The following is a 21,630-nucleotide window of genomic DNA, read 5'->3' as shown; positions in this document are numbered from 1 at the left end:
TTAAATTTCTCTGGCCCTAAATTTCTAAGCCCTCAATATAGATTTTTATCTTTCGACCTAATTAGATGTCATATTTCCTTCAGGGTTTTCAGGTGATACCGAATCTTGAAAAACCCAGTTAAACAGCACCCACGCAATTATCCATCAGTAAGAGGAGATGAAGGGCCAAATCATCATCATCTTAAGTAATCTCTCACTCTCACTAGTGCCTATCGAGTGTCTACCGTGAGCATCACACTATATGTGAGCCCTGGGACAGTATGATAGAATCGGTAGGCATGATGAGCCCTGCCTTCAAGGAGCTTACGACCTACTATGTGCAAAGCACTGCACCAAGTCCTTGGGAGAATAGAGTAGGGTTAGTAGGCGAGACACCTGCCCTCAAGGAGCTTACGAGGGAAGGCAGACGTTACAAGAAATACGGATACCAACTGCGTAGAAATAAGGTACAGTCTTTTAATACAGCAGGCAGACACAAATTGCCAAGAGCCAATAGGAAATAGAGTAAAAGGAGAGATGTGACTAATAAAAGTAAATGTAGGCAGAGAAACGAATAAATAAATGGAACAAACTGAAGTACCCATGAGTGCTACAGCTAGGGGACTGAATGACATGGCCAGAGATAAGGGATTAACTGGGGAAGGCCTCCCTCTAGACTGTAAACTCACTATGGGCAGGGAACATTTCCATTAATTCGGTTTTACTGTACTCTCCCAAGGGCTTAGTACAATGCTCCGCACACACTAAGTGCTCGATAAATACCACTGATTGGTATTTATTGGCAGAGGCACTAGGAAAAACTGTCCAAAGGCGCAGAAACCATGAACAGTATAAAAAGAGGAAATCAACAAAAAGATAACACATAAATGAACAATTTTTATGTAGACAATTGGGAGGTGGCATTGGTGGAGGGAGCTGCCAACTTCCTATTCACATTCTGGGTTATGATGCAGGGGAGCTCTCGGACCCCCAAGTGTGAATAAGAATAATAATGGTATTCGTTAAGAACTTACTCTGTGTCAAGCACTGTTCTAAGCACTGGGGTAGATACAAGTTAATCAGGTTGGACACGATCCTTGTCCCACATGGGGCTCACAGTCTTACTCCCCATTTTACAGATGAGGTAACTGAGGCTCAAAGAAGTTAAGTGACTTGCCCAAGGTCACACAGCAGACAAGTGGTGGAGCCAGGATTAGAATCCATGACCTTCTGACTCCCAGGCCCGTGCTCTCTCTACTACACCATGCTGCTAGGCCTCTCCATATCCTCTCAGTTCCATTCTCTGGGCTGGAAACAGGTTATAAATACTCGCTCCAGCTCAGAGAACAGCTGCCTGAGCCAGAGAATTCCTAGGTCCTATTTCTAGTTGTGGAATGAAACGTCCGGGTTCTATGAGGCTCATCTGGATTCCTCCCGGAGGCTGGAACCCTCGAGGCAATGGGTCGCCCATAATACAGATGAACATTGGCAATGAGGTAATACTAAGCTGTTAAAATCAATTATCACATTGTTGCTACAACAATCTGCAAGTAGAACATGAACAAAAAATCACACTAGTAGTGGAAAGCAACAAAATATATAGCAGCTGGAACTAAACTTTGAGAATTTTCTTTGGAAAATAAATCCACTTTGTTAGGGTAACAAATTATTCAGAAACAGCTTTATTTCTCTTTATATGAGTCAAAAGCTACACCCAAAACCCCATTCCTCACCCCACCACGTTTTGTAGCAGAGACGACGACCGAGATGCCGCCATTCGGAATGGTGTTCAAACCCGGATTCAGGATTTAAAGGGAATCCACCACCTACACCCTCTTTTGATATTGAATTCCAGAGCAATAGAGTACAGCAGTACTGTTTTAGTTGAGCTCTTATGCAGATAAATACAAATCACTCAGGCTTAGCTGGTTTCCATTTATATGCCCCCTCAAAGCACAATTAGTTTATTAAAACCATATTTCTTGATGTTTGCTCTTTTGTTGGAAAATAATCCTCAAAATGTATCAATCATAGCCATACAAAACTGCGAAATCCACCAGACTGTTCTTACCATAATCCATTTGCATCTGTTAACTAGGTAGAGAGAAGCCCCTTAAAAACAATAGAGGTACATTAGCCCATTCTTCGGTACCAAGGGCCAAGAATTTAACGGGGGAACGTTTCCATCATAAACCTCCACTTTGGGAATCAAGTTAACACCGTCAGAGGGGAAAATCAGACTTGCGGAGGAGACGGACCAGATGAATGGGGATCAGAGGGCTGGTCTGCTTTGGTTCTACCACTAACTCTGTCACAAGCTCACTGAGGGGCAAGGCATTCGTGGTCTAATCAATCAACGGCATTTATTTATTTATTTTTAATGGTATTGGTTAAGCGCTTTCAATGAGCCAGACTCTGTTCTAAGCGCTGGGGTAGGTACGAGTTAATCTAGTTAGACACAGTCCATGTCCCACCAGGGGCTCACAGTCTTAATCCCCATTTTACAGAGGAGGTAACTAAAGTACAGAGAAGTTAAGCGACTTCTCAAGGTCTCACAGCAGGCAAGTGGCAAAGCCAGCATTAGAACCCAGAACCTTCTCACTCCCAGTGCTTTATCCGCTAGGCCAAGTTGCTTCTCCAGTGATTGACTGTTTACTGTGGGCAGGGCACTCTCTAAGCCCTTGGAAGAGAACAAGAGAATTCCTTTCCAAAAGGACTTTACAGACTAGAAATCCCTTTAGGATTTGGGATCCCGAGATAATCCAAAGACTCATGTAACATCGTAAATTTTCAATGGGATCAAAATGGTAGAATTGCAGATAGAACACTTTACCGAGGGGTGAAGAATGATTTCTGCTGGGATGGAAATTTTTAAAAATGTAGATTTCCTTCCCATTTTATTAGTTTGAGGGGCGGGTGGGTGGGTTTAAAAGGAAAAACTTGAGCTGGAAGTCTTCTGATATTTGTTTGCAGGACAGTACCGGAATTGGAAGCTACCAATCCAGTACACCCGATGATACAATTTTTTTAGGTCACCTTGAAGGCCCTCAGTTCACTAAAACCTACATCCTCACTCCACACCCACTCCACAAAAAATGAATGATTTTCCCTTACACCCCAGCATCAGATTATAAAAATAACAATAATAATAATGACTGTGCATTTGTTAAGCAATTACTGTGTACCACATACTGTACTAAGCGCTGGTGTGGATACGAGCGAATAGGGTTGGACGTAGTCTTTGTCCCAAATGGGGCTCACAGTGTCAATCCCCATTTTACAGATGAGGTAACTGAGGCACAGAGAAGTGAGGACGAATCTGGTTTTGTGATATTTAACTTATCTTCATCTTTCTTTTGTTTTCCATTTTGGGTCTTTTGTCAGGGCAGGGCACATGTTTTGTTTGCTGATGTACTTTCCACTTGCTTTTTGCAAGAAAGCGGTAAAGCCAACTGAGTGCTCCACTCTGCGACGGTTTATGAGAGAGCTGAGGGCCCAAGAGTTCCCCCAGTGCCGATAAAGATGCCGTGGAGATGTTCGGTTTGACTGTCCGCGAGCCCCATATGGGACAGGGACCATCACCCCTGATTTTCTTGAATCGACCCCACTGCTTAATTCAACGCTCAGTAAGCGCTTAACGACTATTACAAGTACTGCTATTATGCCCTTGTTTGTTGCCTGGTGACGCGTGCTGCCGGACACTGGGAGACGGGATGGGATCGCGCAAATAGGCAGCGAAGCCGCTCAGGGAAGCGGCATGGCCAAGTGGAAGAGTGCTTGGGCCTGGGAGTCGGAGGACCCGGGTTCTAAACCCGGCTCTGCCGCTTGCGTGCCGTGAGACCTTGGACAAGTCACTTCACTTTTCTGTGCCTCAGTTATCTCATCTGTAAAATGGAGATTCAATCCTCTTCCCTCAAATTTAAGACTGCGAGCTCTGCAGACTGGGTCCAATCTGAATACCTGGAATCTGCTCCAGTGCTTAGTATAGCGCTGGGCACATAGTTGGCCCTTAACAAATAACTATACATTATTATTAGTGCAAATCATACCCACTACTGCAAAAATATTAGACTGGGAACCCCAAGTGGAACAGGGAGTGCGTCTGATCTGTCTGAATTGTATTTATCCCAGAGCTTGGCTCGCGGTAAGTACTTAATAAATGACATAATAATTTGCAATAATAATATCTGACCACCTATTGGGTGTTCTGCAATATCAGTAGTATTATTATTACCATTAATATCCATGATAATGACTGAGAGCCCACTATGTACAGAGAACCGTACTAAGTGCTTGGGAGATTACGATAGACTGTTCGCTGCCCACAGACAGCTTACGGTCTAGTTGTGGTATTTGTTAAGCACTTACCATGTGCCAGACACTGTACTAAACACTGGAATAGATACCAGCAAATCAGAATGGACGCAGTCCCTGCCCCACATGGGGCTCACGGTCTTAATCCCCATTTTTAGGATGAGGTAGCAGCCACAGAAGAGTTAAGTGATTTGCCCAAGGTCACACAGTAAACAAGTGGCAGAGTTGGGATTAGAACCCAGGGCCTTCTGAGTCCCAGGGCCGTGTTCTAACCGCTAGTCCACGCTGAAGATTTTAGGAGAGGATAATGGACTTTTAAAACATCCTCCGTGACTTCAGGGAGTTTATAGCAAACATGCTGCTGGTGGTGGGAGATGACTTTCCCCATTTCAAATCCTTAAGTCTTATGGGATATATATATATATATATATAGGGAAGCAGCGTGGCTCAGTGGAAAGAGCATGGGCTTGGGAGTCATAGGTCATGAGTTCGAATCCCAGCTCTGCCACTTGTCAGCTGTGTGACTGTGGGCAAGTCACTTCACTTCTCTGGGCCTCAGTTACCTCGTCTGTAAAATGGGGATTAACTGTGAGCCTCACGTGGGACAACCTGATTACCATGTATCTATCCCAGCGCTTAGAACAGTGCTCTGCACGTAGTAAGCGCTTAACAAATACCAACATTATTATTATTGTTATTATATAATTAAGTAATAGAGGGAGCCCCAATCTGGTTCCTTGTTGAGGGAGAGACAGCACTCTTGGGTTCCAAGCACCATCTCTCAAATGAAGAGGGGCTCTCCGTCACTCAGTGGAAAGAGCACGGGCTTTGGAGTCAGAGGTCATGAGTTCGAATCCCAGCTGTGCCACTTGTCAGCTGTGTGACTGTGGGCAAGTCACTTAACTTCTCTGTGCCTCAGTTACCTCATTTGTAAAATGGGGATTAAGACTGTGAGCCCCGGGTGGGACAACCTCATTCCCCTGTGTTTACTCCAGCACTTAGAACAGTGCTCTGCACATAGTAAGCGCTTAACAAATACCAACATTATTATTATTATTATTACTTTCAGGGGTACAGCACACAGACAGCGGTAGCATCTTCATACAAAAAGGACAGTTACAAATGCCGCCACTCATCAGGCAGTTCACCGGAACAGCGACCAGAAGCTTTTCATTTTGAAAGACATTTTATAAAGTGGATTTGTCTACATGTATTATTAAAGCAAGACGTGTCAGTTTCAGTATCACAGATTTTCAGATTAGCCAATGCAAATCTAGAGTTCCCCGAGGTTTGGTAAGAGATGAGCATATAGTGCAGTTGAGGAAAAAAGCCATTTATTTATAACAGACATTGTTCCCAGAGTCTAGAGAGAACAGGCCCTTTCTGGGGCTGATGTGCTTGTTCCTTTCCTCTTCTCATTATGGTTACTCAGGGAGGCCCAACCAGTGACGGAGACCCATTCCAGTTCACACAGGGCTGGGAGTCAGAGGGTCATGGGTTCTAATCCCAGCTCTGCCACTTGTCTGCTGTGTGGCCTTGGGCAAGTCACTTCACTTCTCTGGGCCTCAGTTATCTCACCTGCAAAATGGGGACTGGGACTGTGAGCCCCACATGGGACGAGGACTGTCCAACCCCATTTGCTTGTACCCACCCCAGCGCTTAGTACAGTTCATGGCACATGGTAAGCACTTCTCTGTGCCTCAGTTATCTAATCTGTAAAATGGGGATTAAGACTGTAAACCCCATGGGGACAGAGACTGTGTCCAAGCCGGAGCTCAGTACGGTGTCTGGCACATAGTAAGCGCCTGACAAATACCACGGTTATCATTATTATTATTGTTATTATTATTAAGAGTGAAGTCTCTCTGGATGGAGGAGTCTGAAACCTGATTGTAGTGGCTCAAGAGGAGAGACAGTGGAGAACTGAAGGCAGCTGGTATATGTGATCCATTCCAGGAGTTTGGACAGGATGGAAAAATAGCTGGAGAGGGCCTAGAGGATATAGAAAGGCCTTTTTAAGTATGGGAGAGACTGTTTGAAGGAAGATGGGAATCAATCAATCAAAAGTATTTACTGAGGGCTTACTATGTGCCGAGCATTGTATTAAATGTTTGGGAAAGAGCCTACAAAGGGAGGAAGAGAGAATGAGAGAGAGAGAGAGAGAAAATGGGGAGGGGGTTGATGAAAGAAATGAGGGAGGGGAGAAGAGAGGGGCAGAGGCCCCTGTAAAAATTCCCCAGGCACTCACTGGGCCTCAGGTAATATTTACTGAGCAATTCTCTTGAGCTACATACTGTGATAATTACAAGAGCAAAGTAAACAGACGAGATTCAAAAGTCTACACAACACTTAGCATATCATTCACTGTGAAACAATCCCAAGACCACAGACAGCTGAAGGACTGGGGGAAATCACAAACTCTGAGTCTCAATTTTCCAGTCTTTAAAATGGGCAGACTGCGGGATTCTTTTTCAGTTTTTTTGGCCCAAATCATCAAAGTCCCTGGACGGTGGCCTGTGCGTGCAGTTTGCACAATACTATTGTGGGCAGCAGCTCTTGAGCAGGACCGATTGCCAAGAGTGAGATTCCCAGCATTTTCTTGGGCAGAAGCCTCATGCGGATGGTTCTGCACCTCAGCGGCAACGTTGTCCCAGCTTGTCAAGTGACAACAGGCCCTGTGCACCCGAGAATCACAACTCCAGGAGACAAAGAAAATAAGATCCTGGTGCTCTAAGGAGCCCCACAACCATGTCTTTCAGTGGGACCTCATTCTGGCTGCAGAGTTCCTAGCTGTCCTTACGCATACCTCAAAATCCCTGACACCGGAGTGTGAAAGTTCAAGGAGGCAACTTAAAGTCTGAAGTTCACTTAAAGCACACAATGAAAGGGTCTGGATGAACCCCACCAAAACTCTGCAGTCTATCAAGGCCTACATTTGTAAGATCTCAAAGCCTAGACTGTGAGCAGGGAATGTGTCTGTTTTTGTTATATCGTACTCTCCCAAGACTAAGTCGATTCACCTGGGCTCGGCAGAAGCGGCATGGGAAAGAATCAACGGCGGATGATCAAGCGATCAAAATACTGGCCAAAAGACAACGGCAGAGACCCAAGTTTTTACTGCGTGGGAGAAGGCGATGGTGAACCACTTCTGTATCTTTACCAAGAAAACTCTACGGATACACTACCAGAATGACTTTCTGATAGAAGACGGGACGTTCTGAAGAGGGTATGTCCATGAAGTCGCTAAGGGTCGAAACCAACTTGACGGCATTTGAGGAACTTTCCCAAGCATTTAGTACAGTGACCTGTTTAAGAGCCCAATAGATACGACTGACTAGCAGAAGAGCAGTGAAGATGCTCCTGCAACGTTAGAGTAATCTTCCTCACGTGGCCTAATATCCTACACGTAATTTTCGTCTCAGCATGATGACTGTTTTTTATGGTGAAGCCACTGGTAAAGTAAAAGACGGAAGAGTAAATCCCTGGAAAGAGGAAGCTATAATAAAAGTGTTGACAGATTCCTTTTTAAGGTGACACTAATAAACCATTTACATGCATGACTATATTAAATAGTTCTGAAAAATAAAATGGATAATTTATACGTTGACGGTAAGGAGGGTTTTTTTGCTATAAAATTAGCAACAGGGAAGCTCGATATGGAAAATGACTTCGGAAATATGAAAGGAGTAGTCACACGCTACTTACCATTTTCGATTGCTCCTTGTGGTCAGGGAATCTATCTACCCACTCTGTTGTATTGCAGTGTCCTAAGTGTACAGTGCTCTGCACACAGTAAGTGCTTCATAAATGTCATAAATGACGGATTGATTGATTTCTCAGGATTCACTCCCCGGGGTATGAACCCGCCTGATTAGAGTCATTTTTCTAGAATGGGTATTATTTGAAAAAGAGCTTTTATAACAAATGCAGAAAGAATCTCTAAATCAGCGATCTTTGAGAGACTAACAGAAAAGGGCCCTAACCCGTTCTTCAAGATTCAGATCAAACTAAAACTCAATGAGCAACGGGGGTCCAACCTTCCTTGCTGTTCATTCAATCTTATTTATTCAGCGCTTACTGTGTGCAGATCACAGCCCTAAGCACTAGATAGAGTAGAATACCACATTATACAGACCCATTCCCTGCCCACAACTAGATTAGAAGACCACACCTTCAGTGTCAACACCTACTGTGCAGTACTTAACCTGAAGAAATGTTAATCCACAAATAATGGATTCCTGGGAGTCGATCAGTCTCCCAGCATCAACACAATACAGCAACTCTTTGCTGGGCAGTGCACGTGTCCAAAATAGATGACTGCAAGTTATCTAAACAGCTACTCTTCCGCAAGGTGAAATCAGGTTAATTGGAAGCAGTTTTAGAGATCTCAGCAAGTGAAACCCCGATTAGACTGTGCGCCCGTCAAGGGGCAGGGGCTGTCTCTATCTGTTACCGATTTGTACATTCCAAGCACTTAGTACAGTGCTCTGCACATAGTAAGCGCTCAATAAATACTACTGAATGAATGAAACTTCAAACAACGCGGCACACAAGTGGAGAGGCAGAAGACTAAAGCAGAAGGCAGAGCGGTCTGATATACACAATTTTAAGCGGCGTGACAGTATTGGAGGGTAGACACTGGGGAGACACAAGAGGTAGGGGCTAAAAGCAGAGTGGCCTAGTGGATAGAGCACGGGCCCGGGAGTCAAAAGGACCTGGGTTCTGATCCCAGCTCTGCCACTTGTCTGCTGTGTGACCTTGGGCAAGTCACTTCTCTTCTCTACACCTCACTTACCTCACCTGTAAAATGGGGATTAAGACTGTGAGCCCTGTGTGGGACAGGAACTGTGTCCAACCTGATTAACCTGTATTAACTCCACCGTTTACTACCGTGCCCGGCATATAGTAAGCACTTCACAGATACCATCAAAAAAACCTCCCAAAACTGTAGGCAGAGGGAGTAGAATAGGCCACGAAAAGGACAATCCTTACATACACCCAATGTGGACCAAAATTTGCTCCTATTTCCTCTATCCGTAATTTACCTTTAGTGTCTGTCTCCTCCTGAAGACTGTAAGATCCTTGTGGGGAGGGGTTGCGCCTACGAACTCTTGTTGTATTGTACCTTCCCGAGCGATTAATACAATGCCGGGTGCACCGTACGTGCTCGATACCACTGATTGTCCATATGTGCACATACCAGTGGAAATTTAACTATGTGGAACATCGTTTTGAACCTAAAGGGCAGAATGTGGGCTGGTTTGCTCTCATCCATTTCTATTCATAAGCTCTCATATATAAAAAAGAGGAAGTGGAAGAGCCATGAGGGCTCATTGGTGAATACTGTCTGCAAATTAAATTTCAATGCGGGTTTATACAGCAAAAGGACTCCCTTTTCTGTACAATCAACACATAGATAAATGTTCCAACATACTAGAACTAAATTAATACTTAGTAAAAAGTGAGGTTTACTTTTTTATGAAAATTAATGTGTTTTGCACTAATTACACTATTGAATTCAGCACTATTTTTAGTTCTTTTTTTTTTTTAACACCACTTAAATGCACTCAGGGTCTTTTCCTTCCTCTATCTCAGATTCACAAAGTCATTTTATAAAGTCCCATTTTCTTGGGGCAGTGATCCCACATACACCCTCAAGTAAAATCATCAAATCCATACATTAGGCTTGGAGACCTTTCCTCGTCTTCCACTCCCTTCTGCATCACCTTGGCTTGCTCCCCTTGTTCTTCTCCCTTCTCAACCTCACAGCATTTGTGTATATATCTGAAATTTATTTATTTATATTGGTGTCTGTCTCCCACACCCACCTATAGACTATAAACTCAATGTGGGCAGGGAATGTGTCTGTTATTGTTGTGCTGTACTTTCCCAAACAGTATAGTGCTCCGAATGCAATAAGCGCTCAATAAATAAGATTGAATGAATGATGGAATGAGAGCTAATATTTTCATTATCGTCCAATCAAGTCTTACATTTTTTCTTGGGTAGGATGTACGAAACAGCACCACAGCATAGCACTCTGCATAAATTGAAATGCTTTCCCCTCTTCAATCGAGCATCCGATTTTTTTGTTTTAATCAACACCCCTCTGAGGCACGCACTGTAATACCCGTTTCCCAAAGTAAGACAATAAGTTGAATGGATTACCTGCATTTTCCTCTCTTATCATTTGTACCTGAATGAACCCAACAATGGACTGATAGAAGCAGCTCTATAATTTTGTTTGGGTAATTCTCAGAACTGTCTCCAAATCTATTCAAACCCACACATTATTACAATACCTTCTTTTTATTTTTTTCCTTAATGAAGTTGTGGGTTGGCAAAAATAAACCAAGAATAAAGAACAGAAGCAAAGCAACCACGTTTCTCCTAATCATCCTTAAAAAATCCATATCTACCCAGAGAAGTTTATGAGATTTAATAAATATTGAACAATTTCATCTCTTCTCCACACCAAGGGAATGTTCCCTGTCCAATTATGCCGCTGATGTCCCTGAAGCAAGGTTTAAATACAGAAAGCTGGAGATAGCTGAAGATGTTCTTTAAAGGCACATTTACCTCATATGAACACAGCCAGATGAAAACGGTGAAAATCAAATATCATAAATCTAGCACTTACATCCTTCCCCAAACTAAAGCAAGGGTCCCTCGGGGCCTGGTATTTCAAAACATTAACTTATTCCCAACTTGACGTGATGCTTTTTCAACTCATTCACAATGCAAAGTTATGTTATACATTCAATCCAAGGACAGGAATACCAGCGATATTCCAAATAAATTACTTAAATTGCCATGAGACTGTTATATTTCCTATATTCTGAAGATTGTATAATTGAAATTTGATATTATGTAGTGATATGACTTTCACGCTACTGATGAAAAAGAGTGTGTGTGTTGGAGTGGTGGGGATAAAAAAGAAAAATCTGATACTCTCAGGAGCATTGCTCCCTTTCCATAAAGTATTGTATCACCTATCCAAATTCTTAGCACTAAACTAAAATAAATTTGAATTATATATGGTTTGAGTTAATCATTAGGTGAGAACTCTCCTATTAAGTATAGTTTAACGACCACGGTTTTAATTAGCAGTCTCACTTAAAGGTACGATTTAGCTAGTATGGAAACACAGCATTATGACAATTCAGCCTCCAATTAATTTTAATCAGATTCATAATTATATTTTCATTTCCTGAAGTTACGCAATAGAAGAGTAAAACGGAATTATTAAAAGAGCGCAATGAACAATCCCAGCTGCAGAAAAATGATTAGATTATTAATATTGTATTGGTCTTATTCTGTGTCACTTTATATACTAGATTTCTAGTTGTTCTAGACATGACTGATATAGTACTGTTTGGTGTCTAATTTTGGGATACGTTAGACATGAATACTCAAATTGGCAATGAACACTAGGAAAGCCAGAAAAAAAACTTATTTTGGAGATGAAAATGGCCTCAGCTCTCCTCCTTTCCCAGAAGCAAAAAGATATTATGTTCCATAAGGTTATATTAAAAAGGCATCTTTCAGGAGTGGTTTATCTCTCTTCGTTTACACAGCTCATTCAGTTAATAGACTTCCTTTGCCTGAAATGAGGCAGGATTAACTAACTAAAGCAGCATGGCTTAGTAGATACAGCAAGGGCCTGGGAGTCAGGAGGTCCTGGCTTCTAATCCCAGCTCTGCCACTTGTCTGCTCTGTGACACTGGGCAAGTCACTTCTCTGTGCCTCAGTTACCTCATCTGTAAAATGGGGATAAGTGTGTGACCCCCCCCCATGTGGGACAGGGATCGTGTCCAACCTGATATACTTGTATCATCTCCCACGCTTAGAACAGTGCTTGGCACATAGTAAGCACTTAAGAATGACCATGACTATTATTATTATTATCTACATAGGTGAAGACTACTCCACTAATGCTGATTCAACATGGAGAATTATTGAAGTAATCTCCTAGGGACTAATGAATGATATTGTTTGAGTGCTTACTGTGTGCGGAGCACTGTAGTAAGCCTTTGGCCTATATATACTGGACGTACTGCAGCAGCTCAAACACCGTCAAGCTGTGGTCAGTATCGTGACCAAACACTCAGCAACAGACGGATGATCACGATCTGGGGAGTTCTGTGCCCAAGGCCCCACGCTTAGCTGGTAGAACCCAGTAGGACAGCGGTTGACATATAGGAAGAGCTTAACAAATACCATCATTAAGGGGTAGGAGCTGTGCAGCTAACTGCTCCATCAGAGAAGCGGCGTGGCTCAGTGGAAAGAGCCCGGGCTTGGGAGTCAGAGGTCATGGGTTTGAATCCCGCCTCTGCCGCTTGTCAGCTGTGTCACTGTGGGCAAGTCATTTCACTGGGCCTCAGTTGCCTCATCTGTAAAATGGGGATTAAGACTGTGAGCCTCATGTGGGACAACCTGATTACCCTGTATCTACCCCGACGCTTAGAACAGTGCTCTGCACGTCATAAGCGCTTAACAAATACCAACACTATTATTATTATTATTATCCTAGACCAGGTCACTGTAGCCACCAAGCAGAATCCTCTCCTAGTCCCCGCTCTCCATGCCCCTTTCCTAGTCCCCCGATCCTCTACCATCTCTAAGGTACCCAAGCATCTCATCTATGTAATCAAGTCACCAACTAATGACCATTTATGTATTTCCACTCAAACTCATTACCTTGGCATGATGGTTGGCTGCTCTCCAAACCCCACAGCACAGCCTTTCCTTCAATCATGTCAGGTCTGTCACTCCCTGTCCATCCAATCGGTCACCAAATGGGGCCAGGCACCTGTCACATCCTGACTTCACAACTACATCAGCCTCCTCGCCAAATCCCCTGCCTCCAGCCTCTGCCCTCTCAGGTCCACACCTCACTCCGCTCCCCTTTGGACTGTAAACTCGTCGTGGGCAAGCAATGTGTCTGCCGAGTCTGTTGTATTGTACCCTCCCAATCGCAGTGCTCTGCGCACAATAAGCATTCAAATAAATCCCACTGATAATGCTGCCCAGACCATTTTTATAAAGCACTGTTCTGCGCATGTCTACCAACTCCTCAAAACCCTCAAACAGTTACCCATTTCTCTTTGCATCAAGTAGACACTCCTGGTCCAAACTGGCTTTAAGGCACGCGATTGGCTCTCTTTCCTATTACGTATCCTGGCTTAACCCCTCCTGAGAAAATTACATAATCCATCCCCAGGAAGCAGCATAGTCTAGTGGAAAGAGCAAGGGCCTGGAAGAAAGAGAGCCTGGGTTCTAATTCCAGCTCTGCTACTTGCCTGCTTTGTGACCTTGGACAAGTCACTTATCTTCTGTACCTTAGTCTTCTCAACTATAAAATGGGGATTCCATACCTGTTCTCCCTCCTAGATAAGACAGAGCCCATGAAGGACAGGGACTATGTCTGACCTGATTACTTTGAATCCACCCCAGGGCTTACTACAATTCTTGCCACATAGTAAGTGCTTAACAAATACCACATTATTCTTATTATCATCATTGTGATGATCCAGTGGACACTGCCATTTTGAAAACCAGAAAATGCTACTAAGGTTAGTATTGTTGAGTGCCTGAGCCTGGGCAAGATTTTCAACGATAATAATATCAAAATGGTATTTGGGCCAACCACAAATGGTTCACGCTTTGTTTGGCTTGAATAATTGCTAATATCCAAGTCACATAAAAGTCATCTGACTTTCAGTAATGAGCAGAAAGAGAAAGCAGGTGCAAATAAAATCACATGACACTTGTGGCTGACTCCTTGTGCTTAGGCATGTGATACTCAAAATCTGCTAGTTTCTGTTCGCTCCTCTAATGTCAACCTTCTCGCTGTGCCTCGATCTTGCCTATCTCGCCGCCGACTCCTTAGCCCACGTCCCGCCTCTGGACTGGAACGCCCTCCCTCCTCAAATCGGGCAATTACTCTCCCCCCTTTTAAAGTCTTATTGAAGGCACATCTCCAAGAGGTCTTCTCAGACTAAGCCCCTCCTTTCTTCTTCTTCCACTCCCTTCTGCATAGCCCTGACTTGTTCCCTTTTTTCTTTCCCCTTTCCAGCTCCACGGCGCTGATATACATATCTGTAATTTACTTATTTGTATTGATGTCTGTCCCCCCCCATCTCAGACTGTAAACTCATTATGAGCAAGGAATGTGTCTGTTTATTGCTGTACTCTACCAAGTGCATACTACCGGGTTCTGCACACAGTAAGCACTCAAGAAATATGATCAAATGAATGAATGAATGTTTGTTGTCAAGCTGCATTGAAACACAGCAGGATTATAATCTGATGACGCTATCCTACCTATAAAGCAGCTACAGCAGATAAAATGATGGGTCCAAACATCGTAAGCAAATGTTTTGTCGGAGAATTTACCAGTGTCTGAGGGTCTAAGTATCTCCACACAATGAACTTCTGTTTTATCCAGAAGTGCCTTCTAAAGCAGGGTATTCTAGGACGTTTTCAGGTATAACCTTTTGGCTGTCATCATAAAGACAGTCAAAATTAACGACAGCTCAGTGTGATGAGACATCCCCTCCCAATCCAGATGAATAAACGAATCAATCAGTGGTATCTGAGTGCTTACTCTGTGCAGAGCACTATACTTACCTCTTGGGAAAGTACAACAGAACCTGTAGACGCGATCCCTGCCCACAGGCTACTCATGGACTACAAGGGGAGACAGACACTACAGTAGATTCAAATCCACGAACTGCTGCAATCAACACAGCGGGGGATGTCCAGTTAGGGCTCAGTACAGTACTTTGCAGACAGTTAGTGCTCAATAAATACAACTGAATAAAGAGCGCTCTTCTCTGAGTTGACTCAGGGAGAACGTCCCTACGGGTGGGTGTCATCGCAACTGAGCCCTATGTGGTCGGAAAATCCCAGGTCTGGGATCATTTCTCAATGGAGGATGCGCCGTCATATATATTATACATTCCTTATCACTTCTGCCTCGACTCATGAGCATATCTCTTCAGTGTCTGCCTCTTCCCAGTTGACTGTATGCTCTTTGTGGGCAGGAGCTATGTCTACTAATTGTATTACACTCGTCCTTAGTAATAATAATACTAATATATATGGTTCTTGTTAAGCATTTAACCAGTAGTGACAATCGGCAAGTCACTCTACAGTGCAAGCCATCACTGCCAGATGCCTCTTGTCAACAAATAGGAAGTTACTGATATAGCTATCACTGTTCCATTTGCCGAGTCTGACCTCTACACCTTCTGAATACTACTACTACTACTAATAAAAATGATGGTATTTGCTAAGCACTTATTGTGTGGTAAGCACTGTTCTACGCGCCGGTGGGGATACAAGCAAATCAGGTTTGATAGATTCCCTGTTCAATAGTGGGGATACAAGCAAATCAGGTTTGATAGATTCCCTGTTCAATATGGGGCTCACAGTCTCAATGCCCATTTTAAAGATGAGTTAAGTGAGGCACAGAGAAGCGAAGTGGCTTGCCAAGGTCACACGGCAGACAAGTGACAGGGCCAGGATCAGAACTTCCAACTCTGTGCTCTATCCACTAGGCCACACTACTGTTAGACATTCAGCCCTTCAGTTTTGTCTTCCCTTTTGCCCTCCCTTCACCTTATCCCTCCTCCTGTATCTGAAAGGGAAAGATGGGAAGGAAAAGATCTAAGGAAGAGAAATTTCTCAGTGGAACCGGCCAGGGCTGAGCACGGACACGAGAGCAAGTGGTGGGGCAAAGAAACTGGCCACCCGTTACAGCACATGCAGCCTTTCACTTGGCTGCAAGTCTTATGGTCAGCCCCCTTCAAGCAGATTTCAAGGCAGGACTGGTGGTGTTTGCCTCTGCCTGGGGCATTCCTCACAAATCTTTACTTGGCACCCACGGTAGTATTTTCCTGTCCTAATTCCAAGAACAAAGATTTCCCTTCAAACTAATAAAAATAAGAAAGTAGCCTCACTTAGGCTATTAGTTCCACGTGGAGCAGGGTTTGAGTCCAATCTCATTAACTAGCATCTACCCCAGCATTTAGAACAGTGCTTGACACACAGTAAGTCCTTAGCAAATATAAAAAAATACCAAAAGCACACAGACTTAACCTTTGGACAATGTTCTATTCTTATGGGATGCTCAGGGTGCTAATTGCAAAATAACCCAATATTTAAGTTACTACAATAGAGGCCAGGGTACAACTTTTTCAGTGTCTTCCAGAGGAAACAAATGATAGGCAACAGGAGACATTCAACAAAAAGGATAAAAATTGAGAGGTCCTCAACTTCACTAACAGGGTGAAGAGAGATTCCAATTTAAATGTAGGAATTGTATCTGGAGTATTTTGTACAACAATTACAAAATAGCCCTTCAAACAAAATATAGTTTTACAACTTTAATTTTATGTTCTGACCTCACAGTTACTTCCTATGAGTATTTACCTATATAACTATAGTCAGCTGGGCAATCAGTCACACACACACACAGACACACACACACAACATGATCCATCCTTGATTCATTCAACACACGGTTCACGACGAGCTTTGAGAGAACACTGTTTAGGGAATAAGGAATGTTCTCACAGCATCCATCCATCTGAACAGAACTCCATCCATCTGAACTGAACTCAACATGGTGTTGGAAATTACTGTGTGGATGGGCACCTAATACAGAGATTCTTAACACAATCTCTACGTTTGGGAAAAGCTGAGTGAATGTGGTACAATGTTTAGAGGTTTCAATAAAAGACAATCATGTTTCCCTACTGCCCTTACAGAATAGCTATTATTCTATGATTTACTTTATAGAGTTTTGAAGTCCTTAACACAACTCACTACATTCACAATGTGTCTTTGAAATAAGGAAAGGGTAAGTTCACTACTATTAACTCCATCAAACTGATGTGAGGAAAAGAGGGCACTGAGAGATTAAAATGACTTTTCGAAAGTTACACAGTCAGGGGCAGAGCGAGGAGTACAGGAGAGATCTGTTAAATTAATCTGAAGTTATTTTGGCTGCTCAATTTCCTTTCAGTGGAAACAGCCTAACTTGGTTAAAATCCATCAGAAGTCAAGCAAGATGTCAACAGTGGAAGAAATAAAATGTTAATATGAAAGCAAAGTTATCGAGTTTGCTTCTGTAACTTACTTTGTGCAGTACTTAAAGACACGAGAATCAATTTGGTTTCTGAGTGGGAGGTTTTCAAACTGTGCAACAGTGCCAAAAAAAACCAAAACCAAAAAAAAAAAAATAACCCCACAACCCTATAACTTTTAAAAATTTTCATGAAGAAGCATGAATCAACGTTGCTTTATGTGGGAGGTTTTCAAACTTTGCTCTGCATCCTAAATATTAAAAAAGGCATAAATCTGTGCTTTAATAATCAGGAACAGTTTCCACTGGGCATGCATCTTCACATTTTGGCACAGATTAATGGAATGTAGAAGGCTTCAACTTTAACAGAGCTTGTCTGAGCAGAAAGCTACAAATACATATTCTAAATTGACACTGCTAGGTTTACCTTTTTGTGAGTCTTCCGCCCCATTAAGTTCCTTTTGTGCTTCTTCAATTTTGTCTGTAGGGAAAAAATATTAAAAAAGTCTTAATTTACATTGTTGACAGATCTCAGCTCCCCTTGTTAGATTACAAGACCAGCCTATTCTCAAATTTGACCCCTAGGTCTTGCGACAGCGCTGTACCTCATTGGTGCAATACATACTTTACTGTCTGATAATATTGCAATGGATCCAGTAAGACAAAAATCCATAGCAGATAAAAATGATCAGTATTTATTTCCAGAGACATCCTGTTCCTAGACAGGCTCCCGATACTACACTGGGAGCTCCAAGGCCGTGATGGAGAATCCTTTATCTTCTGATGGATGTCATGGATGTTTGGGTGGTGATACAGTTCCCTCTCACCTCAAAGAGACCTTCCAGTGTATTTCGCGCTTGGGGATCCTGAGCACGTGCCCGCGGAGGCCTCTGCAGGGAAAGTTCCCCTCCAGGGACCTTGAAGTGTTCTGCCCCCCACCATTTATTCCAGTGCTTAGTTAACCACGGTTACCCACACTGGCCGCTCCGTTGCTTATGGAAGCCTGGAGCTGGGAGAGAAGTGAGGGCCGATTTACCAGCTCACTGGGGCACTGCCTGTCACTGCTATTATTTCCTGAGCAGGTCTGGGGTAGATAGGTGACGGTGGGGAGGAGTCAGGAGTCCGGAAGGAGAAGAAACCTACTCAGGAGAAACTGTGAGCTCCAGGAGGGACAGGGACTGTGTCCAACCTTTCATTCGTTCAATCAATCGTATTTATTTAGTGCTTACTGTGTGCAGAGCACTGTACTAAGCGCTTGGGAGAGTACAATAGAACAACAGTCCCATTCCCCGCCCACAAGGATTGCATGCACCCCAGCACTTAGTATCAGGCCTGGTACATAGCAAATGCTTAACCAACTATTAGCACAGGGCAGTCGTGGGATGGATTGACAAGCGAAGAGAGGCTAATGGATTCTTGAGTATGTCAGCATGATCTATCTCCAGAAGAGAAGCAGCGTGGCTCAGTGGAAAGAGCCCGGGCTTGGGAGTCAGAGGTCATGGGTGCGAATCCCGGCTCCGCCACGTGTCAGCTGTGTGACTGTGGGCAAGTCACTTCACTTCTCTGGGCCTCAGTTACCTCATCTGTAAAATGGGGATTAACTGTGAGCCTCACGTGGGACAACCTGATGACCCTGTGTCTACCCCAGGGCTTTGAACAGTGCTCTGCGCATAGTAAGCGCTTAACAAATACCAACATTATTATTACTGCATGAACTGAGGTCATTTGGAGCCAGAGACACGTGTGTGTCTGTATGCGTACATATACATACGTAGGCACGTCTGTCCTGTCCTTTGTATTCAAAGATGGCACTATGAACCGTGAAGACCTACTGGTGTCTGCGAAGGTGACCTAAATGACCGACAAAGGATCAATTCCTCTTGCATATTTAGACAACAGCCTGAGCTTCAAGTAGGGCAGGATGAGGTTAGATAACATGCCACTTCTCAGGCACTCCTGAAACCACCCAGCTGCTTTTTAAGGGTGGATTCGGCACTTAATGGATAAAATCATCCCACTTTCTTTACTTCGTCCAACTGAAAATCTACTTTCATTTTTAGCACCCATTCTTTGTTGTTTTTCCTAGTATCCGGGGGTACTCAAGTACGAAAAATCAGAGCAAAACTATTGAGTAATCTAAAAAATCTCTAGCCCGCCTTCAGGAACTTTATGAGTTTAATGAACAGTAATTTCATTGCTTTTTGGAGTACAAAATTTAGAACCCAGTAGCAGATTTCTGGCTTTTCTAATAAAGACAAGAATCAGAACTTCAAAATAGCAATTTAAAATAGACTTTGTTCTCATTCCTCATGATTTAAGCACTTTATACAGTAAATAAACAATCTAATATTGCATATTCAGGGAACATTAATTTACCCCAAAGCATAAGAATTGGTGTTATTTTTCAAAATATCAATTTTCTAAATTATAAAACTGTTTATTTTATATTTTAGCAGATATTGCAATATGCTTAAAAACTGAGCACCTAAGAAAATATTATTTCCCTTACCTTAAATGAGCTTAGATGGAGTGCTGAACAAAAAAATTCCTAACCCCTTACAACATATAGCTGTTACCCTACAGTTTATGGAAAACTAAGCATTCCTTTGAGAAAGTTGCTAGGGAATTTCAAACTTCTGGGTACAGCCTTCACTGTGTTTCAGTGGTTACTACCTACATTTCTAAGCCTGCCAAATGCAAGACAGCTACTGAAAACACATTCTGAATAGACTGAGTACAGCTATACAATTAAAAAAATAACTCCAGGATCTTACCTATCTTTACTACCATTTTATTCAAAAATTACATTCGCTCATATCCTTTTAGTGAAAACGGTGGATCCTAACATAGCTTTTATATACAGATTTGCTGAGGCATTAATTACCCTGGATACTGAAGTAAAATAACAACTAGAGCTCCCAGTGATTGATTTCTGTACGGATAGGAGGGATTTCACCGTACACACTAAATCAATAAGGCGTCATCCGGACTCATCATGTGAAATTTCCATGAAATGGACACACACTCCACCCTCACCAAAAAAAAAATCTTACCCTGTAAGAAGGTAAAATTTCTTACTTAATCATGCCGTGAAAGGAAAAACTGTCCCCTGAAGGCTAGAGATTTTCCTGGAAATCGCCTTGACAAGTATTTCTTCCCCACTTTCAGCTCTCTTCCAACTTTTAATTTCTGCTGCAGTGAGGACCTCCCCACTGCTGATAGATGGCAGCAACAGCTCCTGACAGAGGTCTGGGAGCATGCTGTCATTCACCGCAAATGAACAGAGAGCAAAAGCAATGCCATTACTGGGTTACACCAACGGTCGTCTGACCGGCAACACGGTGTCTGGAGTGACGACTGCCTTCCTTGATCTACAGCCACCCTGTTTAGATATGTACCACAGAGCACTCATCACTGTCCCTTGCACATAAATGTCCTTGCCCCTTGTCCATAAATGTATCCAAACCCTTCTTGAACCTACTGATACTTTTGGCTTGCACAACTTCCTGAGGTAAAAGATTCCACAAACTTCACAGTCATCGTGCGAAGTGTCTCGTTTTGTTTATTTTGAACCTACCACCTTCAAGGGGTGCCCCCTCATCCTGCTGGTGTAGGATTTGGTAGACACCAATTCTGTGTTTGCCCTTGCTATGTCCTTCAAAATTCTGTTAAGGGCAATCCATTTTATTTCGCTTTGCTTTGAAAGGTTCCAAGCTTATTCTCATCCTTCCTCTCTATACTTGGTCTCTGAGTTCCTCTCTCCTCTGAGCTTTCTTCCACTCTATCACAGTCTTCCTAAAATTCAGTGGTCAGAACTTCGTATAGTATTCTGGGGTAAATGTGCCATGGATTTTATAGTGGCAAAATCCCGTTTGCTTTCTGTGCCCTTCGAGATGATGCTTAGTCACGTAAACCAGCAGACAGAACACCAACGTCATCCAGACTCACCCTGTGAAATTTTCAAATCACTAACTCTTTGGGGGCCTTGGTTTTTCCCTCTGTAAACTATGAATAATAATGACAAGACTTGCCTATGTCTCCTAATTTCCCGTTCAAGTGGAATAGAGAGGAAGAAGAGAGACGAGGTGGGAGAGAGTAGGAGTGAGCCCCTCCCCATTTATATATCTCCAACTGATGGGAAGGCCAAGAATAGTGTGCATAATTGGATAAATTACTTTTTACTCTGAAATGACTACTTTGATCTTGATCTACTGCTCTGAAACCAGGATGACTCTAGATTTAAA

General features: G+C 43.0%; 1 protein-coding gene across 2 annotated transcripts in view; it reads right to left on the bottom strand.

The window, feature by feature from the left end:
- Window positions 1-21,630, bottom strand: part of HIVEP1 (HIVEP zinc finger 1) — a 145,242-nt gene that overhangs the window by 31,040 nt on the left and 92,572 nt on the right. For both annotated transcript variants that reach the window (XM_007670576.3, XM_029052785.1), the window contains exon 3: window positions 17,814-17,867. In XM_007670576.3, coding sequence (XP_007668766.2) covers window positions 17,814-17,867 — 54 coding nt within the window. The remainder of the gene's footprint in view (window positions 1-17,813; window positions 17,868-21,630) is intronic.

This window comes from Ornithorhynchus anatinus, chromosome X2 (assembly GCF_004115215.2).
Source record: "Ornithorhynchus anatinus isolate Pmale09 chromosome X2, mOrnAna1.pri.v4, whole genome shotgun sequence".
NCBI lineage: Eukaryota > Metazoa > Chordata > Mammalia > Monotremata > Ornithorhynchidae > Ornithorhynchus > Ornithorhynchus anatinus.
The sequence above is the reverse complement of the archived record's forward strand: the minus strand, read 5'-3'. Positions and strand labels throughout refer to the sequence as shown.